We start from the raw sequence: 25893 nt of genomic DNA on the forward strand, positions 1-25893 counted from the left end.
ACTTGAATCTGTTCTTTGATAAAAAACTTATTCTTGTTTTCACTATAAATATATCTAACTGCAGTTTGTGTTTAGCGGAGTGGTGATCCTAAGTTAAACTAGTACGCTGGTGTGAATTTCTCCTTTGGGAGCAGTGAATCTGAGAGCTCTGTGAGTGTTCTACGGAACGGGGGCTGGGCACCCCAGAGGGACACCCGGAGAACTCGGGGATTGGTATATGCCTGTTGCTAACATGTACAGAGCGAGCGAGGCCTGGGGAGGCGGGGGAGGCAGTGCCTGTGTTGCCAGATGCTGGTGGAGTCAGGGAGCTGATCCACAGCAGGTGCAGACAAAGCTACCTCACACTAACGGCAGGTGATGGTCAGGTGCCTCACAACCCTGGGTACGCCAGGGAAACATCATGGTGGCATAGTCAGCAGGACTTACACCCAGTTAGCTGGTTAGCTAAGGATGACACTCTAGGCACTTATATACCAATAATATAGATACTGAGAGATTCTCAAGTGAGGAGGTTGGGAACAGATAAAAAAGGGTACAATTTATTGTTTTCTGTTTATTTTGAGTAAGGAAATATAGCAGCAGGAAAGGCAGGATGAGCATGGAGGCATATCCTAGGTACACCAAGAATAAATTAGAAGAGTTGGGTTCAGAGCACTGCTTAGTTGCTGCCAGAAAACATGTGAAAGGGTTAAAAGCCCCACTTGTTGACTCTGACAAGCAACAAGAAGGGCAGCTGAATTCCCCTAAAGACTAAGAAAAGTCCTAAAGACTTAGAAAACCAGCCTAGCACCATTCTCAGTGAGACAGCTATTAAGTTAGAGCTGGCCAGGTCGGAGGTAGCAAAGGTGCAGAAAGAACAAGAATTCCAGATGTGGGTAGCCAAAGAGGAGTGGGAGGCAGAAAAGCAAAAGCAGGAGACAGAAGAAGCAGCCCTAGAAGCATCCCTCCAAAGAGCACCAGAGCTAAAAGACAAAAAGCATGAAGCCTAAGAAGCAGAAGGCCAAGAAAAAGAGAGAGAGTCAGCATGTCCTTAACGAGACGCAATATATCGATCCCCGACATACCCTGAGACAAAGGAATGGGTGCTCTGCTTAATCTGCACTTAAACAGTAAACAGAGTCATCAAGCATGAAGGGAAACAAAAGAAGCTCCAACAGGTGAGGAAAAGTAGCAGAGAACATTGTTCCCTATAGACTCTTTGTCTTCTGAATCTCAGCTGGAAATGTTTTTCCAAGAGGGGAACTGACACTGTACAAAGGAGGGGAAAACACCCCATGACATCCTCCTTCTCTCCCTGCCCATCACTTTTACAGCACCAGAAGAGAAAAAGGAAGCATTCATTGAACTGGAGAATGGGTCTTGACCTCAGAAGTTTGGTCAATGAGACAGATGAAAGCATATGATGAGAAACTTTGCTTGAATCTGATATATTTTGTTAGCCAGGCACCAGTAGCATTTTAACTTTATTTTCTCATAAACTTTTCTGACTTTTAAGCACATCCTAATAAGCACAGCTGGCTAGTAACAGGCTGTCTAATTTGCCACACTGTGTCATTGGTTAGAAGGAAAGGTCAGCAGATTGGCTCTTAAGTGCAGCAGCAATTAAGCATCTGGTCAAAGCATTTGCCTATGGCTGTGATAACTCCTACACTTGCTTGTTCCAGCCCTAACCCTGCCTTGCCTCACTCCAGGTAACCTAGTTCTGATCTTTGGCTCTGACCCTTGGGTCTGGTGTCCGGCCTCTGATTTTGGGTCTGACCCTGTGCTCCAATTCCTGGCTACGAACACCTGCTCTGACCATTAGGCCTGATACCTGCTCTAGGCATGACTGCCCATGTCCCAGTCACTGACACCTACTCTCCAAATTGACTGGTAAAACTTTACAAGTATTTAATGATATGGATATGAGTGAGTCTATGAAATATGTCCAATTCAAGGAGTATGCATCAAAAAGGTTTCAAATTACTCCAGAGGCATATCGCTTCAAATTCAGAAACCTCAAAAAAGTTGATAAATTAGCTCATGGGGAATGTGTGCATAAAATGGTGGATTATTTAAGAAAATAGATAAAAAGTAAGGGGGCAGAATCTCATGACAAGTTAGTAGATCTAATTGCTCAGGAGCAGTTCTTTGAGGTCATAGAATAGAATCATGGAACCATAGGATTAGAAGGGACTGCAGAGGTCATCTGGTCTAACCCCCTGCCATGATGCAGGATTTGTTGTGTCTAAATCATCCAAGACAGATGGCTATCCAGCCTCTTTTTGGAAACCTCCAGTGAAGGAGCTTCCATGACTTCCCTAGGCATCTGTTCCATTGTCCTACTGTTCTTAAAGTTAGGAAGTTTTTCATTTAAAACTGCTGTGCTGTAGTTTGAACCAATTGCCTCTTGTCCTGCCCTGTGTGGCAAGAGAGAACAACTTCTTTCCATCTTTTTTATGGCAGCTTTTCAAGTATTTGAAGATGGCTATCATGTCCCCACGTGATGGGGTGTACAAACCCCACACTAAGCAACAAGGGGTTAAGGGATTATTTTGGGATCAGCCAGCCCCACCCTGCCACACCTGCAGCAAATGCTCCATCTGATGGAGGAATTAAAAAGCAGAGAATTAGCTCATTTGGGTGACAGAGTAGGAGGTGAGCAGGCCTGTAGCCCACAGCTTCAGCAGAGCAGAGGGAAGCCTAAGACTCTGCCATAGCTGCTTAAAGGGACCTTCCCTGAGGGAAGGGAGGTCCCACCCTGGAGACAACCAGAGAGGGAGGTATCCTATGCACCTGGGACATTGGTGACCCCCTCTTACTTATTGTGGTTTGGGTTTCCCCAACAGGGAAAAGCCTTGGACTAAGCTAACCCTGGGGGGGAGGGGTGGACAGAGGAAGAGGCCCAGGGAGGACAGCCTTAAGCAGCCTTAGTTGCCAGACTACTGGTAGCCCAAAGGGCCCTGGGTCGGAGCCCGGTGGAGTGGGAAGGCCTGGACTCCCTTCCCCACAACCCACTTGGCAGTCAGGAGTTACAGCTGTGACCACTAGGCCATACTCCCCAAGTGAGGACCGTTTACACCCCCCCTTATCTCCTCTTTTCCAAACTCCTCTTTTCCAACACCCAATTCCTTCCGTGTTTGCTCATATGGTTTGCATTCCATCCCTTTGATCATCTTTGTCATTCATCTCTGGATCCTTTCAAGTTTCTCTACCTCCTTTCTATACATTGGTGACCAAAATTGGACACAGTACTCCAGCTGAGGTCTAACCAGCACAGAGTAAAGTAGTACTATCACCTCCCTTGACTTTCATGCTATGACTCTGTTAATACAACTCAATATTGTATTTTCTTTTTTTTTTGCAGCAGCAGCATTGCATTGTTGACTCATTGTCTTCTCTGAGGAACTGAGAGCTGCTGTATTGGAGAAAACTCCAGAATCAGTGGAAGCAGTTGCAGAAGTAGCTGGCTTGTACATACAAGTGAGACTATTTAGGGAGCATAAGTCCTAAAGGGAAGGGCAAAAACCTGGGGGTTCCTGATTCATTCCTGGAAAAAAGGATGGAGGGGAGAGCAGTAAATCCACAACACACCAGTACCAGTCTCCCCCTAATTACTGGATCCAACCCAAGAGGAAGGCACAAGAAAGTGTTACTTATATGAGTCCCTTGATCACATGAAAAGGCAGTGCCCTAAGTAAGGGGATCCAAATTCACTCATTGATCTGTGCAGGTTAATGCAGCTACCTTTAGGCAGAGACTTCATTGGTGGCAGAAAGAGTTCTGGGTAGCTTTATCAGGTGAGACAGACAAGGAATTTATTAAAAAGGCCCAGGTATACAGTAAACTGTGCCTAGTGTGGTGAGACACTGGTACTCAGATTTCCCTGGTCAGGAAAATGATATGGTTCCCAGGGGAGGAGGTAAAACCACTAGCTTCAGGACCATGTAAACCAGGGTGTCTCTGGCCTGCATCAAACCAGAGTGGGGAGGTCTAAGCGATACTTTTAAAGTGGGAGCATTTAGGAATTTACCAGCTGATGTGTTGGTTGGAAATGACATAATATCATTGCCTAAAGCTGTTAACATTGTGACCTGTAGCTAAAGAGAATATGTCCTTGAGTTTACAGCGGTAATCTCTGACAAGGGAAAGGCAGATGATGGGGGAGGAGAAGCTTCTACCCCCTTATTAGCAGAAAATAGCAATGTGCCTTAAAGGAAAGGGGAGGAGGAATCTTCCCCCACCTGTAACAGCTCTCCAGGCAAACCAGAGCTGAACAGTTTGCTGCAGAGAAAAATGCAGTCCCCTCTCTAGATAGCATAAGGGAAATCGTTCACAATAAGGTCCCAGATACAGTGAACAGGGGAAGGTTCTTTATAGAAGAGGGTAGGCTGTGCCAGAAGGAAATCCTGGAGAACCCTTCAAACAATTTTGATTGTGCCCTCAAAACATTGTGTGGAGTTAATTTAATTAGCCTATGAGTGTGCTTTTGCACATCATTTGGGAACAGAGGACATATGAAATGTTAAAGAAGAAATTGTATTGGACCAATATTCAAAATCAGATAAAGGAATACTGCTGGACTTCTGACTCATGTCAAAAGCAGAGAAAAGCCTGTACGGCACTGCAAGGCTCCCTTGCACCTACTGTCAACAATCAAAGAAGAATTTTGGGGATGGCCATGGATATTATAGGACTGTTAACTCATCCAACCCAAGGGGTAAATAAATATTTATTAGTCATGGTGGATTTTCCCACCAGGTACCCAGAGGCAGTGCCCTGTATAATGTAGAGGCCAAAGCAATGGCTATGTCACTGTTCTCTCCATTTAACAGAGTAGGTTCCCAAGAGATTTTGTCATATCATGGGTCAAATTTCATATCCCATCTATTTAGTGAGTTATGGAAGCAATTAAAATCCACCCCAAATCATCCAGGGATTAACAGTTTAGTTGAGAGGTTCAATGGGACTCTAAAATCTATGTTAAAAATGTATGTCAACAGAAAGGAGAGTGACAGATGTAATGTTACCCTTACTTGTTATTACCTATTTGCTTATTGGGCGGAGCCTCAAGATGCCACAGGGTTTGCCCCATTTGACCTCGTGTATGGTAGAAAAATCAGAGGGCCACTAGATCTCATCAGAGACTCCTGGGAGGGTGGCATTGAGGCAGAGGGGGAACCAGTGGCTGCAAATGTTAGGGAAGATTTAAAGACTATGATGGGAATGCTCACAAAAACTAAGTAGCTCTGAAAGAATGGTGTGACCACAGTACTTGGGACTGATCATTTGATGTGGGAGATTTGGGGCTGTTGTTACTCCTTGTAAAAATGTACAAAATGCAAAACTCATGGGAGGCTCCTTTTGAGGTCATGGAAAGGGTTAATGTTGCTACCTACTATATACAAAGGGCCTACAGCAAGGTTATTCCACAAACTGTGAACGTAAACAGATTTTAACTAGAAATGTATCTAAGTGCTGTGCATTAAGTGGAGTGGCTATCCTGAGTTAAAACTAATAAGCTGGTGTGTACTATTTCTTTGGGGATAGCAAAGCTGAGACTTCCGAGTCTTCAGTGGATCAGGGGGTGGGCAGTCCAGAAGGAGACTTTGATGATTCAGGGGTTGATGTGTGCCTATTGCTAATCTATACAGAGAAAGCAAGGCCTGTGGAGGCCTGGAAGGTAATGCTTGTGTATTGTTGCCATCACTGGAGGCTTTTAGGAACAAATTAGACAAACACCTGTCAGGGATGGTCTAGATTTACTTGGTCCTTCCTCAGCACAGGGAGATGATCTCTCTAGGTTCTTTCCAGCCCTACATTTCTATGATTCTATGAGCCCAGGTCTAGGGGACAGGCCCATGGAGCAGCTGGAGTGTTGTGTTGCCTGTGAGCCTGCACTGCACATAAGGATTGGCTACAGTCCAAAGGGAAGGAGGTGCCTTTTTGTGTGCCTAAGGTGCAGACAGGGGTGTCTGCACCAAAGTGGGATGCTCTACTGAAATCAATTTGCCAGCACTGCCCTAACATCTTGCTTCTGCAAAGTTAGTGATGAATTCATAGAAAGAAAAACCCTCACACCAAATAAACAATGAAACAAAAAACAACTGATTTCACTGACTCTTCAAGTGCACACGTCCTGTTGGACATTAGTGTTTGTAGTACTTGTCCCTTCCTCCATTTCTGTGTTTATTACACTCACTCCATGTTGTAGATTCTTTGGGGCAGGGACTGTGTCTTTACATCAAGTGACCACCGCACTTTGGTTCTCATTATCATCTGAGCCAGAATATAATTTCTTGGAAAGATAAAAATAGACAACCACATCTGTATAATATATAAACAAAAGATAAAATAATCCTTACTGTAATGGAAAGTAACATTGGCCCTCGGATGATCCACCAGATTCCCATATGGTTATTTGTATCCCAGCACCTAAGGATTAATTTAAAATATAATTATATTAGATTCCTAGAAACAAGTTAATTTAGATTTTAAAAAATCACATTAAAATGTTAAAGGGTTAATTGTTTTTTATTTATTTGCTATTCCTTAGAAACAATAGAATGAAACCACAAGATGATAAGAACATAAGAACAGCCATACTGGATCAGACCAAAGGTCCATCTACCCCAATATCCTGACTTCTGACAGTGGCCAATTCCAGGTGCCCCAGAGGGAATGAAGAGAACAGGTAATCATCAAGTGATCCATCCTCTGTCGCCCGTTCCCAGCTTCTCGCAAACAAAGGCTAGGGACACCATTCCTGCCCGTCCTGGCTATTAGCCATTGATGGACCTATCCTCCATGAATTTATCTAGTTCTTTTTTGAACCATGTTATACTCTTGTCCTTCACAACATCCTCTGGCAAAGAGTTCCACAGGTTGATTGTGCGTTGTATGGAAAAAATACTTTTGTTTGTTTTAAACCTGCTGCCTACTAATTTTATTTGGTGACCCCTAGTTCTTGTGTTATGAGAAGGAGTAAATAACACTTCCTTATTTACTTCACACCAGTCATGATTTTATAGACCTCTATCATATCCCCCCTTAGCTGTCTTTTTTCCAAGCTGAAAAGTCCCAGTCTTATTAATCTCTCCTCATATGGCAGATGCTCCATGCCCTTAATCATTTTTATTGCCCTTTTCTGAATGTTTTCCAATTCTAATATATCTTTTTTGAGCTGGGGCAATCACATCTGCATGCAGTATTCAAGATGTGGGCGTACCATGTATTTATGTAGAGGCAATATGATATTTTCTCTCTTATTATCTATCCCTTTCTTAATGGTTCCCAACATTCTGTTCGCTTTTTTGACTGCCGCTGCACATTGAGTGGATGTTTTCAGAGAACTATCCACAATGACTCCAAGATCTTTCTTGAGTGGTAACAGCTAATTTAGACCCCATCATTTTATATGTATAGTTGGGATTATGTTTTCCAATGTGCATTACTTTGCATTTATCAACATTGAATTTCATCTGCCATTTTGTTGCCCAGTCACCCAGTTTTGAGAGATCCTTTTGTAGCTCTTCACTTGGACTTAACTATCTTGAGTAGTTTTGTATCATTGGCAAATTTTGTCACCTCACTGTTTACCCCTTTTTCCAGATCATTTCTGAATATGATAAATAGGACTGGGCCCAGTACAGACCCCTGGGGGACACCACTATTTATCTATCTCCATTCTGAAAACTGACCATTTATTCCTGCCCTTTGTTTCCTATCCTTTAACCAGTTGGCAATGCATGAGAGGACCTTCCCTTGTTGGGCTGAATTTTTGTCAGCCTTCAGTGTGAGGAAAGATCTGGAATAAAAGCCTTTTCCTCCCTACTGGAACTTCCTCCATAGCCCTTTTCTTCAGAAGAGAACCCACTTCCTCCATGAGCAGTGTCACAGGAGAGGGGATCACTGAAGGATTATGGGAAGGGGGTTTGTAGGCAACACAGACTAGAACTGAATACTGCAACCATTCTCAATAACATCAGCTCCCTTCCCAAGTCAGTGGTTATTCCACAACATGTCACCAGGAAACAGAACATCCAGATGGTCTCCAAAGGGCAGGGAATTCGAAGGGGAAGAGAGGGAAGCAAAATGAAAGACTGGTGCTGTCAGGTCACTACATCAAACCTGAGGTCTACCACTGATGACAATGGCTGACTTCCTGAGAAACTATATCTCTGATGACCTCCCTTGTTGTTTTGTTGCTTATTACACTCTAGATGAGACTGAGATTGAGGCTTCTAGTAATAAAAAGAATCCATGGCAGCTAAGGAATAAGGGATACTGGCACTGGTACCTGAAGGATGAAGGAAAGTTGGATCTCTCCTTTTGTGCACAGGAAGGTGGCAAATGTCATAAGGACTGTATGGATCTTTTTTTCCCTCAGTCTTTTCAGGACTTTTTGGTTTTGGCAGTGAATATCACATCCCTATCAAAGGGAAGATTTTGATTGTGCCTCCAAGAAGAGAGCCCATGAACTGATGCCCATTGACACAACTCTCACTGCTCTGTCATGAGTCAGAAAGATCATTGTTCCACCTTGCTGATTGCCTTTTGTTCCTCTGGGAAAGAACCCAGCAAAGGAATGACCCATTCCAATAAGGTAGGAATATACCTGGCCACAATGTACTTTGTAGATCCCAAAAGTCCCAGATCCTTCCTGATCTCATCTACAGGTCTGGAATGGGAAACTTTCAGATCCCTTGTTTATTTCAGAGCCACTGAAGCTATGGGTTTGGAACAGCTGTGAGGAAAAAATATTGGCATTCCCGGTGGGGTACCTGATATAAACTTTACCAAAAGTCCTTGACTAGTTGCAGTAGTCTCTCATTAACTGGGAGAAATATTTGCCCTCACTAGATTGCGGGAAGTGTATTGAATGGCATGTCATAGACACATCGACTTTAAGGCCAGAAGGGACTATCACAGTCATCTAGTCTGACTTCCTGCACATCGCAGGCCATAGAACCTCATCCTGTAATGGACTCATAGCCTCTTGCTGAGTTACTGAAATCCTCAAATCTTGATTTAAAGATTTCAAGTGACAGTAAATCCACCATTTACTCTAGTTCAAACCAGCAAGTGAACCATGCCCCATGCTGCAGAGGAAGGCGAACCCCACACCCAGGTCTCTGCCTGTCTGACCTGGGGGACAATTCCTTCCCAAATACAAATATGGTGATTAGTTAGACCTGGAGCATGTGGGTGAGACCCACCAGCCAGACACCTGGGAAAGAATTCTCTGTAATAGTTCAGATGGGGAGGGATCTGAGGCCTGGTCCACACTAACCCCCCACTTCGAACTAAGGTACGCAAATTCAGCTACGTTAATAACCTAGCTGAATTCAAAGTACCTTAGTTCGAACTTACCACGGGTCCAGACGCGGCAGGCAGGCTCCCCCGTCGATGCCGCGTACTCCTCTCGCCGAGCTGGAGTACCGGCGTCGACGGCGAGCACTTCCGGAATCGATCCCAGAAGATCGATTGCTTACGGCCGGACCAGGAAGTAAGTGTAGACCTGCCCTGAGTTATCATCAGTTCTAGCCACAGAAGCAACAATTGTACACAGTAGTTCCTGGAAATGTCTAAAGTTATTAGGAAGACACAGTATAGACACCAGGGCTATCCTCAGCTGAGGAGAAGGACGCTGAGGTGGCCTGGCAAGTGAGAGGGGATTCTGCATCATGATGTGACATAGGTGTTGTTGAGGTGGCCTGGTCACTATGAGTGCATTCTGCATCATCTGCTGTTCTAAGATCATCTGGACTGAAAGCAGTTCCTCCATGGTTGATCTAGGCAGAGATGGTTTTGGAGGAACGGAGTGCTTGTCTGGAGGGGTCCTTGGCAGAGAGAGGAGTGAAGCTGAGTTGAGACAGCAATGTTGCTGGGAACATGTGGTAAGGAATTCATGTTGAACCAAATCTTGTTAAATTTAGCTACTAGAAAGTGTTTTATCTTTATTTCTCTGTGTATAGCTCCTTTTGAGCATCTTACTCCTAGTAATGAGAAAGAAGGAATCTGACAAGAGAGCCATGTTGTGCAGGAATTAGAGAAGATCCTGAATGAAATTCCTGCAGTGAGATGACTTAGTACTGGAGCTTCAGTGGGAACTAGCAGAGAAGAAGGAATTATGGACTGAAGCTCTTCAAATCTTAGAACTGTCCAGGTGGACCTTTGTGATTGAAAGCACCCCTGTATTCACACCCTACACACCATTGCAATAATCTTGGTACAAAATATGCCTTGTGAGGTGTCATCTGAAAAAGAATAACTTGTTGGTCAATAATATCATGGTGAAATGTATGTAGCAACATTAAATGTAAAGTTATGATGTTGTAAGCACATGTTCAAATCCACAAAGTCCTGAGTAGGCAAAAGTTGTTAAACAGGTCTATCCTAACCAAAGGCATGTATGTTTATCTCAATTTACATATAAGTAATAAACAGGGTCCTTGAGACAGCAAGAGGGGGAAATGGCAGGAGACAAGACAAATCCACATTTCAGCAAACAAAGGGGAGAAGAGAGAGCATGCAGCCACCTTCCACACCAGACTCCACATCACCTTCTTTACTGTTTGAATAAACTTTGCTTTGAGGGGTAATCCTCAGAAGAATCCACTTCAAAGGGTGACTGGGCTACAAAAATGAGGCACAAAAGCACCCAAGGGATCTCTCCCAGTCCCACCCTATTTCTTTTTCACCTAAGAAGACAAAGGAACCAGCCTATTGACTCCAGGTGTGATCCTGACCTGAGAATATGGTCAGCAATGTTGCTGGGAACATGTGGTAAGGAATTCATGTTGAACCAAATCTAGCTTGTTAAGTTTAGCTACTAGAAAGTGTTTTATTTTTCTTGTAATAATAATATATGGAGATATACCTATCTCATAGAACTGGAAGGGACCCTGAAAGGTCATTGAGTCTAGACCCCTGCCTTCACTAGCAGGATCATGTACTGATTTTGCCCCAGATCCCTAAGTGGCCCCCTCAAGGATGGAGCTCACAACCCTGGGTTTAGCAGGCCAATGCTCAAACCACTGAATTATCCCTCCCCCCTGTTTCTGACTTTAATGCCTTATACTTGTACGCACTTAAAATCTCTCTCTCTAGTTAAATAAACTTGTCTTATGTTTAATATAAAGTAATCCAGTGTTGTGTTTAAACTGGACTGTTTAACTCCATTTAAAGTAACAAATTGTTGAATATTGACCCCTTACAGGTCAATATCTGAACTGCCGAGGAGAGGGCTGGACAGTGCAGACCACATGAAAATTTGGGATTGGGAGTGTGTTGAGGCCACCTTGCCCACATGGACAAAACTCTTGATCATCTCTCACCTTGACTACTGCAAGCTCCATCTCCCTGTCCTTGATGTTATGAAGTTGGGAAATGCCCACAGCCAGCCTTTCAGTAGGGACAAAGGAGCACCCATCGCCAGCCAGATGGGTGTTGATGGCCTATCAAGAATGAATCCACTATCCCAGAGGCTCCTTAAAGAAGGCACATATGCAATGGAGACTGCTTGACCAATGGGGAATGCCTGACCCCCATGTCACAGCAAAGATCTTTCTAGCAGCTGGAAGAAGTTATAAAAAGGGAGACAATAACATCATCTCTTGGCCTCTCCCTTTCCCACCCCTCGCCATCTCAACACCTGGAAGAACGCCTGGAAGGAAAAGACTTTGAATGAGGGACTTTGGTCCCAGGCTGGAGAGGGGTCTAGCCTGTATATTGAGGAACTGTAAGCTGACTGTAACATCTGTTAGGGTGAGAAACTGTTTGATTCAAATTTTGCTTAGTCTGTTTAAGTTAGTATTTAGACTGCAAATTTCTTTTATTTCTTACGTAACCAACTCTGATCTCTATGCCTGCTACTTATAATCACTTAAAATCTATCTTTCTGTAGTTAGTGAATCTGTTTTATATTTTACCTAAACCAGTGTGTTTTTGGTTGAAGGGCTTGCGAAATCCCAGCTCAGATTACAAAGGCTGGTGTATGTCCGTTTCACACTGAGGGAGTGGTGAACTACATAATGAACTTGCACGGCCCAAGGGAGCCTTGAGCAGTGTAAGATGGTACAGTTCTGGGGTGCAAGGCTGGGGAGAGCTCGGGGGAACTGGCTGGAGCCTCTCCATTGAAGGTTAATGAGTGGCTGGGAGATTATTCATGTAACTCAGTTGGGTGTGTCCCTCCCTGCATATGTCTGTGTAAGTGCAATGTCTGTCAGAGGCTTGTAGCTTAACATTAGCATCACAGTGTGAGAGGGATAACCCTCCAAGTGGCACCCCGTGGACCCCTCACAATGCTATATCTCGAACTGAAGTTATGGACTTCATGGAGGAGTCACTGGCTGGAATTTTCTGGCCCATGTTATGCAGGAAATCAGACTAGGTGATCATAATGGTACCTTCTGGCCTTAAATCTATGACTCTATGAAAGTACATTCAAAGTGCTTCCTGGCCCATCATTTGGATTATGTCATAAGAACACAGAATTGGACGGGACTTCCTGGGTCATCGAGTCCAGTCCCCACCTATCAAAGGCAACCATGTGACTCTCTTGTCTTTAAATTCCCCTACTTGCTCCCCTCTTCCACCACAAACACAAGTCCTTCACAATTTAGACCTCTCCTCCTATCTTTTCTGATGCCTTCTTACAAAGTTGACTCTTGCCTTCCTCCACCAATGATCCCAGGCTCCATCACCTCATTCTCTGATCATCCCTTTTGTGACTTTTTAAAGGCTGCCCCTTACACATGGGAAAAGCTCTCAGTCACAACCTATAAATCTTGTCATCCTTTGCATCCCTGCTCGAAACTCACCTCTGCTGTGGTGCATACAGGAAAGTACAACTGGATAATGGTTAGGCAAGTGGGAAGCTGTGATCACTGCTCCTGACTGGCTAAGAATTACACATTGTACTTGTTAGTGTCTCTGTTATCCCCAACCAACTTGCTTGCTTGTCTCATGAACCTGTTTCTTGTCTTCTAGACTTTTGGAGGATATGGACAGTCATTTGCCATCTGTTTGGACAGCTCCCAGCCCAATGGCGCCATAACCAAGGGTGGCTCTTGTTGCTGCTGCAATATATGTTAAATCATAGCAATAATAATATTCCAGACAAAGTTGTCCATGTACCGTAAATACACTCTGCTATTGTGTATAGAAGCCTCATAAACACTGGAAGTCATATGATAGAAATTGAAGGAAAAGAGCAACGGCTAGTGTGGCGAGTGCTTTCTTTCACTTTAATATTACAGCTGCCATTGTCTACAATATAATTAAAACCCCGATGAAGGGAAGATTGGAGTTTGTCAATAATATGTTCACTATACAAACACATTGATTTAAAAAAAAATAGAGATGATGTTAGCCAGAGCCTGTGAACTTCTTATTTTCTCAGAAAAATTACTGCATTTAAAGGTAACAAATCTTTAAAAGCAGAGAAAGGATAATGAAAGCCCTTATTTGTATGAATAATAAAGAACTTAAAAACTGACTTTGGGAAAATAAATAAGGGTTAAGAAATAAAGATTATAGGATGGTGTCACTACAAGGCAGGGCCGATGGGGGGGGGGGGAAGCCAGTACAAATTACCAGAGCCCGGCGATCCGGAAGGGGGCCCGGCTTCCCCCCCTTCTCATCGGCCCTGTTTAGCCGGTCCGCCCTTGCTGGGGGGCCCAAAAAATTTTTTTCACCGGGGCCCGAACCCGCTCTCAGCGGTCCTGTTACAAGGACAGAGTTAAGGTTGTTTTGGTGGCGCATTTGCTTATGAAAGTGATGGATTGTGCACGTGTGTAGAAATGGTCTGGGTGAAGATTGTGCTTTCTATAAACTATTGAATCATTGCTGTGTCTGACATTATTGCAGATTTGTTCATTTCCAAATGCTTGGTTTGTGGTTGTTATGCATAAACAAGCTTAACCATTGCAAAATGCGGTGTTTTTGTCTTTTACCATGAAAGCTTGGTTGTGATTCTATAGTTAAGGTTTAGTTCAGTATTGCCATTAAAGCAGACATGCAGCCATTTTGAAATGTATGAAGTACATGGCATATTCTTCCCAAAATTACAGCACTTACTCTTTGAGTCCAGAATAAATTTTCTGAGAATTTACAAGTCAGTCCATGAATTAGTTTTTCAGTTAAAATTTTTGTCCTGAATGATTTTAATAAGGGGATAATGCAGACCCTTCATACTTTGCATATAATTGACATCTCATGGTTTGACTACTTTTGAAGAATTTTCTTGAGGGCTAGTGATCATATATGCCATTCTTTATATTGGACCTTTTTCAAAATGGCAGCCCTCTCCCACTGTTTTCAATAAGACTCAAACCAAATACTGCTTTCAGGGGAGATAGTGTCCCCATTCTTCAAGATGGTCTGCACCTCCCACTGTTCCCAATGGGATAAAGCCAAACTTCCCTAAGAGATGATATTGGTGCCTTATGCTGTTAAAGGTGTCCAGGAAAAGTAGCATGTCTGTGCATACTAACTTATAAACAATCAGAAAACCCATTAAAACAAACAAATCAATCTTATAAGATCATCTTTATATAGTAACTTACCCTGTGTCTTCCAGTTTTGATCTGGCTATTCCCCAGGAGGCCACAAACAGAACTGGAATAACTGTTGGAAAGAAAAAGGGCAAATTAGAACCAGGTTTGTAAAATGTTCAATACAAAACACAGACATGTTACAGCTGTGCCTGATGATCCTACATATAATGATTTCATTCTTTTCAGGATCATTGCGACCCTTAGAAATCCCCAGTGCCAACTGACAGAGTTCATTATGCTGTGTCAGCAACGCCTATTATGTCTGACAAGCTTACTATACCTAACACACTGTTTTCATAATATTTATCCATACAAAGTGTCTTGTAAGGTATCAAATGAAAGATGGTGACACACTAGTCATTAATATCATTGTGAAATATATGTACTGAGACTATATAAGGAGTTATGTATACCTACTGAAAATATGTAACAAGGCAGAGTTGACAAACAGGAATTCTGACAGATAAAGCATGTCTTTGATATAAATTAAGGATTGAAAGTCAGTACAATGGAAGCTCCATCAGCATACAGAACCCATGGGGGATGCAAAATCAACAGGGAAGAATACACTAAAGAACAAACAACTGGGGTTCACTTCAAAGGGCTATAGCTGGGGGACAAGTAAGACATTCTGTGATCCATTCATGGAAGAAACTCATGGAAAGGTATGGGATGTTCATGACAGCTTTGATCCTAGTTTTGACTGAAAACCAGCAGCTCTGTCAAAGACTAAATCTTTGTGAGAAAATCTACTTTATTAAATAGGAAAGGTAACCATTAAGAAGTGTAGACCTAGAATTGTGTTTTATGTTTTGTTTATATGTGTAAACATTTCAGTTTCAATTTATTATCCTTATTCACTATCTCTTAAAACTTAACCTTTGATAATAAATTTATGACTATTTCACTAGAAATATATATCTGTGAAGTATTGTTATAAAGGACCTGATTGTGAGTTGTACCAGTTGAGCTATGTGCACACTGTCTCATCAGGCACATCTTACCTGGTAATTTCTGTGAGTGTCCAGTGACAAAGGCTGGAAACTGCAGGGAGTGCTCTGAGGACTAGGGGGTTGGTGTAGGTTAGGGTGACCAGATGTCCCGATTTTATAGGGACAGTCCTGATTTTGGGATCTTTTTCTTATGTAGGCTCCTATTACCTCCCCACCCCCTGTCCCGATTTTTCATACTTGCTGTCTGGTCACCCTAGGGTAGGTCTATCACAAGCTCACACAGAGAAGGTGAGGTCTGCAGAGACCTGGAAGTCAGTGCTTGAGTGGCCAGAAGCTGTTAGTTTCAGGGAGCTGAGCTACAGCAGGCAAGACAAGACTTTTTCATAACAAGGGCAGGTAGTGGCAAAATACTTCACAACTCTGTGTACACCCAGGGAGCATTACAACCATCTCAGGAAATTACACAGTGAGATTCCCTCTATTCAGCACTGGTGAGGCCACATCTGGTGTATTGCATCCAGTTTTGGGCCCCTCACTACAGAAAGGATGTGGACAAATTAAAGAGAGTCCAGCAGAGGGCAACAAAAATGATTAGGGGGCTGGGGCACATGATTTATGAGGAGAGGCTGAGGGAACTGGGCTTGTTTAGTCTGCAGAAGCGAAGAGTGAGGGGGGATTTGATAGCAGCCTTCAACTACCTGAATGGGGGTTCCAAAGAGGATGGAGCTTGGCTGTTCTCAGTGGTGGCAGATGACAGAACAATTAGCAATGGTCTCAAGTTACACTGGGGGAGGTCTAGGTTGTTATATTAGGAAAAACTATTTCACTAGGAGGGTGGTGAAGCACTGGAATGGGTTACCTGGGGAGGTGGTGGAATCTCCATCCTTAGAGGTTTTTAAGGCCTGGCTTGAGAAAGCCCTGACTGGGATGATTTAGTTGGGGTTGGTCCTGCTTTGAGCAGGGGGTGGGACTAGATGACCTCCTGAGGTCTCTTCCAACCCTAATCTTCTATGATTCAACTTTCTTGTGTCTTTTGTTGGTTACATAACAAAGACAATATGAAGACACCTCACAGACACAGCTGAGTCTCTAAATATACACAAACATGCCAGGCCTAGCTAAATACACACTGCTGCTCTGAGTGGGTTCTAGAAGCTTCAGACACAGAACACAGTGAGTGCCACTAGTAGCCTCACAAATTATTTAAAGGAAAACAACCTTGTTCCTGGGTAGGTAATTATAGCACCTCTGTAGTTTTGACCTATTCTTCAGTGGAGCTATTCTGGAATCATTTTCTTATAGCTATCTCTTAGCAATCTGTGTTGCTTTCTCTGATAGTCCACTCCCTTTTGGGTAGTGGGGGCTGAAAGGAATATGCTTGAAATGTATCCCAAAAGCACACAATTCTGAACTGTCAAACTGTAGTCCCATTATCAGTGACTGTTTCTTCCCATTGTCCAAATGAAAAAGACACCCTTTACATTTTCTATGTCCTGATCACTTGTGAATCTAGTGAGAAGTAGATTTTTTTACTAATATAGAAAAATTATCGATGGGTCCCAGATTGGTATGATCCTTTGCTTCATACAGCACTAGTGCTATTAATATCCAAGGCCTTCTGGAAGATGCTATAGATTTGAGATGTTCTTTGAGTTGCGTCTTTGTCATTATTTTGCATGGCTTGCATGGTTCCAAACTGTTTTTTTGGTCCTGCCCGATGCCAGGTATAGTAATCAGTATCAAGAAAACAGTTGTCATGTCACGAGGTACCAATAATCCACCTAAAATCTATGTCAAAAATGAAGCTCTGGACAATGTGGATCACTTCTGCTATCTCGGCTCAATTCTTACCAGCTCATTTAACCTTGATAGGGAACTTGATAATGGAATCGAGAAAGCTTCTGTTACCTTTGGCAAACTTACCTCACGTGTTTGGAATAACAAATTGCTAACCCTGAACACAAAGTTGTCTGTTTATCAGGCTTGTGTCCTTAGTACCCTCCTTTATGTTTGTGAAAGCTGGGTTACGTACTACAAGCAGGAGTGGCGATTGAACAGTTTCCATCTCCACTGTCTTAGAAAAGTCCTTGAGTTACTTGGGACCAAAGGATCACCAATAACAAGATCCTTGAGAGAATGGGGAGGATCCTTGAGAGACAGCCTACTGTCTATGCAGACTGCGCTGGACATTCGCAGGCTCTGCTAGCTGGGACATGTGAAGCGCATGCCTCAAGATCCTCTGCCAAAGGCTGTGCTCTATGGTCAACTTAAGAACTGCCCGCAACGCAGAGGAATGCCAAAGCTCCAAAACAGCAACAAGGTCAAGCAAGGCCTCAAGAAATTCAGCATTCCCACTGACCAACTGGAAGAACCCTGCTCACAACTGCTCAATCTGGAGAAGCTGGGTCATGTCTGGTGCAGTCATCATGGAGAGCCACCAGAGAGCCCAGGCGGAGGTCCACAGGCAAGCCAGGAAGCAGAGTGTGCTCCAAACTCCATCTGGTGAGTCGACCTGTAGCCACTCTGGGAAAGTGTGCTGCTCGCCCATCAGGCTCTTTTCCCATACCATTGCTAAGCACCAATGATGGACTGACTTTGTCGCATCTCCTTTCATCTGTCAAGATGTTGGACGGCCATCATAGGCCTGGTCACCACCCTGATGTTAGGGCTGGCTCCTGGCATTTTGTGGGGCCCTGGTGTCCCTTAGATAGCCGTTCCAATATGTTGTTCTTCAAGGACTGTGGGACCATAATACAGTTGCCACAGGTAAGCAGTAGTTGATTACTATGCTCTTACAAATTTGTGCCTTCAGTTTATGGCCATTGGATGCCATATGCCTCTGCCTGCTAGATTAAAGAACCCTCTAGTATGAGCATTCTTCTCTCTCCATAAGTACAGTAGAACCACATTTATCCAACCCTCCATTAGCCAGCTTTCCATATTAACCAAACAAGCAGTTCACTCAGGTCCAGAAGCAGGCAAACTCTCCTGTGGCTGCTAGATGGTGCTGCAGCCTCACACTTTCTCATTCTCCAGATTATCCAAATTTTTGGTTATCTGATCTGACCCTGGTTCCAATTAGATCAGATAAATGAGGGTCTGCTGTACTTAGAGGTTGTGATCAAGTCACCTCTTTAATGTCTCCTTCATAAACTACAGAAATTGAGTTCCTTTAGTCTCTTACTTGAAGTCAGGTTTTCCAGATCTTGTATTACTGTGATGAAGCAGAGACACTGCTCACCAGCACAGTAGGGGTTAAAGAGAGCCTTTGGGCCCAGCTACCCCTGCCCCATTATACTTGCAGTCAATACAAGGCCTGGAGGAGGGAGAAAGGGAGGGAGCCTGGCTCAATTTGGGACTGACTGGTGAAGGGGCAGGATCTAGCTGTCTCCCTGTCTGAGACACAGGGGTACTAGCCTGCCAGCCAAGGCAGCCATCTGGCAGTAAGCACTGTCTCCCCAGCCAAGGGACACTGCAAAGTAGATGTAGGAGTCTCTGGCACTGGAGATAACTGAGTGAGCAAAGCTCAGAGACATTGTGGGGTTTGGCTTCATCAACTTGTGCCTGCTCCACCTGAAGGAGTCTGGAACCGCAGTAGGGCACTGCCCAAGATCCACAAGAGGGTGCTATGGGAGCCAAGCCACCCAGTGAACTGGACTAGAGGTGCCATGCCTCAAACTTAACAGACATTGGTGGGAAGTAGCCCAGGGCAGTGGATTTAGACTTCCTGCTGGGAGGGCTCCCCCTGTTCAGGGGTTGGGACCCGGTGGAGAGGGAGGCTCCGGGTCCCCCTATTCTCTCCCACCTTAAAGACTGAGGCTCCTCAACCAAGCCAGGGGCTGAGAGCCCAGCGCTCCTACAACTGGGCCGCTGAAACTCTTCAAGTTCCCTGTTACAATCTTCTTAGTAACTTTCCTGCTCCCGCTCCAATTTTTCAACATTCTTTCTAAAATGTGGATACCTGAACTGGAGACATTCAGTAACTGTTCCAGTTGCAAGCTCTTTGGAGGAAAGGATTAGAATTCAAAATTATTTTGACCAATTGGAGTAATGTTCTGAAATAAATAGGATGAAATCCAATGAGAACAAATGCAAAGTACTACACTTGGGAAGGAATAATCAGTTGCACAAATACAAAATGGGCAATGACTGCCTAGGAAGGAGTACTGCAGAAAAGTATCTAGGGTTTATTGTCAATCACAAATGGAATATGAGTCAACGATGTAATACTTTTGCAAAAAACCCAAACATAATTCTTGGAGGTATTAGCAGTAGTGCTGTAAGCAAGGCACGAGAAGTAATTCTTCCACTCTGCTCAGCATTGATAAGGCCTCAGCTGGAATATTGTGTCCAGTTCTCAGCATCACGCTTCAGGAAAGATGTGGACAAATTGGAGAAAGTCCAGAGGAAAGCAACAAAAATGATTAAAGATCTAGAAAACATGACCTCCGAGGAATGATTGAAAAAATCGGATTCGTTTAGTCTGGAGAAGAGAAGACTGAGAGGGGACGGGATAACAGTCTTCAAGTACATAAAAGGTTGCTTTAAAGAGGAGAGTGATAAATTGTTCTCCTTAGCCACTGAGGACCGGACAAGAAGTAATGGGCTTAAATTGCAGCAAGGGAGATTTAGGTTAGACTTTAAGAAGAACTTCTTATCCTGTAAGGGCAGTTATGCACTGAAAGAAGTTACCTAGAGAGATTGTGGAATCTCCATCATTGGAGGTTTTTAAGAGCAGGCTAGACAAACACCTGTCAGGGATGGTCTGAATAATTCTTAGTCCTACCTCAGCGCAAAGGCTTCAACTAGATGATCTACCAAGGTCCCGTCCAGGCCTACTTTTCTATGATTCTATGACTGTGACCTCTGGATTTAAAAGAATGAGCTGCTATTGCTTCAGGTAAAGGACCAGGTCTGTAAGCTCAGAGGTAGTAGCAGACTCATAAGCCTTCATAAGTGGAGTAGCCACAGCAGTGGTCATAGTGCCACCCAGTGAGCATGGATTAAAATTGTATCTTCTGAAGTCAATATAAGTCATACAGAAAGAGAAGTGTAACATTCTGTCATTATAATTTGTCATCACTAATTTAGGCCCGGAATTGTGTTGCTGAGCATTACGGTTCCTAACATTTAGGTGGCTAGAAAATCACAGGAACACACAGCCGTCCACAAAGCCTGAGTTAGGTGCTAGGCTCCCAATATAATGAATGGGGAGAGATAGGTGCCTAAGAATGTGATCCACAAAACTAAGTGCGCTATATGGGGAGCCACCTAAGCTAGCCAATGAGAGATGCCAACAAGAGAAGTGTGTCCGAAGCCCCACCCTTCTCACACAGTTGGGTGCCTAAGTCCAGGCTGCAGGGGGGTGCTTAACTCTGCTAGTGATTCACAGTTGGGAACCCCTCTCCTGGTGTTATGTGGCTCAGGCACCTAAGTCATTTATTTTGAGGATGAGTTAGGCACCTGCATCAGTCCACACAAAACAGCTGGAGGAGGAGGTGGTGGTACTGATCTTATAACTCTCAGGGCATGTCTAGTGAAGAAGCTCTATGTTGATGGGAGAAAGCTCTCCCGTTGGCATAACAAAACCACCTCCATGAGTGGCAGAAGCTACGTCAGTGGGAAAAGCTCTCCCAACGACATAGCACTGTCCACACCGGCGCTTATGTCAGTGTAATTTATGTCACTCAGGGGGGTGGTTTTTTCGTATCCCTGAGTGACATAAATTATGCCAACTTAAGCTGTAGTGTAGACATAGCTTTAATCCAGTGGTTAGAGAACTAAAGAACATAAGAATGACCATAGTGGGTCAGACCAATGGTCCATCTAGACCAGTATCCTGTCTTCAACAGTGGCCAGTACCAGAGCTTCAGGGGGAATGTATGCAACAGGGCAATGCTGAAGAGATCCATCCATCTTCCCCTCCCAGTTCTGGCACTCAGAGGTTTAGGATTGCCCGGAGCATGGGGTTGCATCCCTAACCACCTGGACTAACAGCCATTGATAGACCAATCCTCTTGAACTTATATAGTTCTTTTTTGAATGCAGTTATACACAACATTCCATGGAAGTGAATGCCACAGGTTAATTATGCTTTGTGTGAAAAAGTACTTCAGCTTGTTTGGATTAAACCTGCTGTCTATTAATTTCACAAGCTGACCCCTTTTTTGTATTGAAAGGGTAAATAATACTTCTCTATTCACTTATTCCATACAATTCATGATTTTATAGACTTCTATCATATCCCCCCTTAGTCATTACTTTTCTAAGATGAACAGCCTTAATCTTTTTATAATCTTTTTAAGGCTGTCAAGTAATTTAAAAAAATAATCGCGATTAATCGCAGGATTAAAAAATAATAATCGTGATGTGATTAATCACATGATTAATCGCACTGTTAAACAATAATAAAATACGGTCTATTTAAATATTTTGATGTTTTCTACATTTTCAAATATGTTGATTTCAATTACAACAAGAATAAAAAGTGTATAGTGCTCACTTTATATTTATTTTTGATTATAAGTATTTGCAGTATAAAAAAAAAGAAATAGTATTTTTCAATTCACCTCATACAAGTATTTAGTGCAATCTCTTTATCATGAAAGTTGAACTTACAAATGTAGAATTTGTAAAGTAAAAAAAAACTGCATTCAAAACTAAAACAATGTAAAATTTTAGCACCTGCAAGTCCACTCAGTCCTACTTCTTGTTCAGCCAGTCGTTCAGAAAAACAAGTTTGTTTACAGTTGCAGGATATAATGCTGCCCGTTTCTTGTTTACAATGTCACCTGAAAGTAAGAACAGGCATTCTAATGGCACTGTTGTAGCCAGTGTTGCAAGATATTTACGTGCCAGATGCATTAAAGATTCATATGTCCCTTCATGCTTCAACCACCATTCCAGGGGACATGCATCCATGTTGATGACAGGTTTTGCTCGATAACAATCCAAAGCAGTGCGCACCAGTGCATGTTCATTTTCATCTTCTGAGTCAGATGCCACCAGCAGAAGGTCGATTTTCTTTTTTGGTGGTTCGGGTTCTGTAGTTACCGCATCGGAGTGTTGCTCTTTTAGGACTTCTGAAAGCATGCTCCGCACCGTGTCCCTCTCAGATTTTGGAAGGCACTTCAGATTCGTAAACCTTGGGTTGAGTGCTGTAGCTATCTTTAGAAATCTCACATTGGTACCTTCTTTGTGTTTTGTGAAATCTGCAGTGATAGTGTTCTTAAAATGAACAACATGTGCTGGGTCATCATCCGAGACTGCTATAACATGAAATATATGGCAGAATGCGGTAAAACAGAGTAGGGGACATACAATTCTCCCCCAAAGAGTTCAGTTACAAATTTTATTAACATATTATTTTTTTAACGAGTCTCATCAGCATGGAAACATGTCCTTTGGAATGGTGGCCAAAGCATGAAGGGGCATATGAATGTTTAGCACATCTGGCACATAAATACCTTGCAATGCCAGCTACAAAAGTGCCATGCAAATACCTGTTCTCACTTTCTGGTGACATTGTAAATAAGAAGAGGGCAGCATTATCTCCCGCAAATGTAAACAAACTTATTTGTCTTAGGCCTGGTCTACACTAGGCGTTTATGTCGACTTTAGCGCCGTTACATCGACTTAACCCTGCACCCGTCCACACCACGAGGCCATTTAGTTCGACATAGAGCTCTCTTTAAATCGATTTCTGTAATCCTCCCCAATGAGGGGAGTAGCGCTAAATTCGACATGGCCATGTCGAATTAGGCTAGGTGTGGATGGAAATCGACGCTAATAGCTCCGGGAGCTATCCCACAGTGCAACACTCTGTTGACGCTCTGGACAGCAGTCCGAGCTCGGATGCTCTGACCAGCCACACCCCGGGAAAATTTGAATTCCTTTTCCTGTCTGGGCAGTTTGAATCGCAGTTTCTGTTTGGACACCGTGGCGAGCTCAGCAGCAGTGGCAACGATGCAGAGCTCTCCAGCAGAGATGGCCGTGCAATCCCAGACTAGAAAGAGGGCCCCAGCATGGACTGATCGGGAAGTCTTGGATCTCATCGCTGTGTGGGGAGATGAGTCCGTGCTTGCTGAGCTGCGCTCCAAAAGACAGAACGCAAAGATCTACGAGAAGATCTCTAAAGCCATGGCAGAGAGAGGATACAGCCGGGATGCAACGCAGTGCCGCGTGAAAATCAAGGAGCTGAGACAAGGCTACCAGAAGACCAAAGAGGCAAACGGACGCTCCGGATCCCAGCCCCACACATCCTGTTTCTACGAGGCACTGCATTCTATCCTAGGTGCGGCCGCCACCACTACCCCACCACTGAACGTGGACTCTGAGGATGGGATATTGTCCGCGGCCGGTTCCTCCGACATGTTAGCTGACGGGGAAGATGAGGAAGGAGATGAAGAGGACGATGCAGTCGACAGCGCTTACCATGCTGATTTCCCCGACAGCCAGGAGCTCTTCATCACCCTCACAGAGATCCCCTACCAACCGTCCCCCGCCGTTACCCCAGACACAGATTCAGGGGAAGGATCAAGCAGTAAGTGTTTTAAATATCTTAACATTTATTTATAACAGAACTTGCATATTTTAAATATTAACAATAGCTAAAGTGCTTTCAAGTATGTAAACTTTTATTTATAACAGAACAGGAAGATTTAAAATATTAACAATGGGTAAAGTGCTTCTAAACATGTAAACAGGAAAGTGCAACAAAACGGGAATCTGAACAAAGGGTATCATGATTATTGTGTCTTTGGCCGCTTCAATGTATAGTCCGAACCATTTTAAGAAAATTCAACAATGTCCGCTTCATGATTACACTGCCCAAGACGCTCCACTCTTTTGTCCCTCCAAGGGCACCTAACCCAAAAACTGGTCGATGTGTCCGGGGATAGAGGCGAGATCCTCCGGGGAGAACTCCTCATAGGCCTCCTGCAGGTGTCTTTCCAGCCTAATTATCAGGTTCCTTGGCAGGGAGAGCTTATTAGGCCCCCCGTGGTAAGAAACGTTTCCCTGCCACAACGCCAGCAGGTATTCGGGGATCATGGCCTTGCACAGCATAGCAGCAAATGGCCCCGGTTTCTGCAGGCTGTCCCGAAGCATCTTCTCCTTCTGGCTCTCCGAGACCCTCAGGAGGGTGATGTCTGGCATGATGCCCTGCTTTGAATTAGGTAGGGGAAAGTTAGTATTGGGACTGCTTGCCCGTTCCTTTACAGAACTGCAACCGCCGGTTTACAGCCACGCGGTTTACAGCCGCGAGGGGCTGGGACAGGGGTAGAGTTCATGCTTGCAGGATTGCTGCCAGCAGAGACTCGCATTGCTTTCTATGTGAAAGGAGGCCAGTGCCACTCTTAAAGTTTTAAGCAGCCACAAGTCTACGGCTTACCATGTTTGCCAGCTAGACAAAGACCGGTGTCCTGCCCCGCTCCTCAGCTCGCCACAGCAAGACCGCAGGCACTGTAGGCGAGGGCCGAAAATTCGACCTTGTCCTCAGTGCGCGTGTGATAGGTGCTCTGCATGGTCTTGTTCACAGAGAAAGACTATGTTCTCTGTTCACAGATACATTGATCTGTCTCAGGAATTCACTCCCTTTTTCCAATTCCCACAGCCACATCTGCCCAGAGGCTAGCGCACATTAGGAGGAGGAAGAAGAGGACACGGGAAGACATGTTTGCTGAACTAATGGGATGTTCCCGAGCCCAGGCAGACCAGCAGACACAGTGGAGGGAGAACTTGTCCCAAATGCACCGGGCAAACATGGAACGGGAGGAGAGGTGGCGACAGGAGGACCAGCAGGCGACTCAAACGCTGCTTGGACTAATGAGGGAGCAAACGGACACGCTCCGCCGCCTTGTGGATGTTCTGCAGGACCGGAGGCAGGAGGAGAGAGCCCCGCTGCAGTCTCTCTCTAACCGCCCTGCCCCGCCACCAAGTCCCATACCCCCCTCACCCAAAGTCCAAACACGGAGGGGCGGCAGGGGCCGTGAAAACTTTCACTCCACCCCAGCGGACTGCTATAGCACTAGAAGGCTCTCATTCCCCAAAATCTGAAAAGTCCTTTCCTACCCGCCTCACACAAGACCCCGTCCAAGTTTCACCCCCCCGTTCCATGTGTGGTTGTTAATAAAAAATACGTTTCTGTTCATTACTGTTTCCATCCTCTTCTTTTGGAGGAGAGTCTGTCTGAAGGGGGGGGGAAGGGGCTTGGTAATTGGACAGGACAGTCACCTTTAGCAGGGGGCAGGTCCAGCAGCAGGGCACATACACAGTGCAGTGACTAGTTACCCTGGTCAGTCTGGGAGGTGGCTTTCATGTTCTGTGGGGGGGGGGGGGGGGGGGTTGTCTGTGAGTTTTGGGCGGGGGGGGGGGGGTTAGAAACATAATTACAATCAAAA

General features: G+C 44.3%; 1 protein-coding gene across 1 annotated transcript in view; it reads right to left on the reverse strand.

The window, feature by feature from the left end:
- The window catches only part of GLP2R (glucagon like peptide 2 receptor), a 113839-nt gene that overhangs the window by 26567 nt on the left and 61379 nt on the right, over positions 1–25893 (reverse strand). The window contains exons 8-9 of the mRNA XM_026654379.2: positions 14550–14610; positions 6345–6414 (exon numbers count right to left, since the gene is read on the reverse strand). Of these exons, the coding sequence (XP_026510164.1) occupies positions 6345–6414; positions 14550–14610 (131 nt within the window). The remainder of the gene's footprint in view (positions 1–6344; positions 6415–14549; positions 14611–25893) is intronic.

Source organism: Terrapene carolina, unplaced genomic scaffold (genome assembly GCF_002925995.2).
Source record: "Terrapene carolina triunguis isolate 2854851 unplaced genomic scaffold, T_m_triunguis-2.0 Scaffold192, whole genome shotgun sequence".
NCBI classification, from domain to species: Eukaryota; Metazoa; Chordata; order Testudines; family Emydidae; genus Terrapene; species Terrapene triunguis.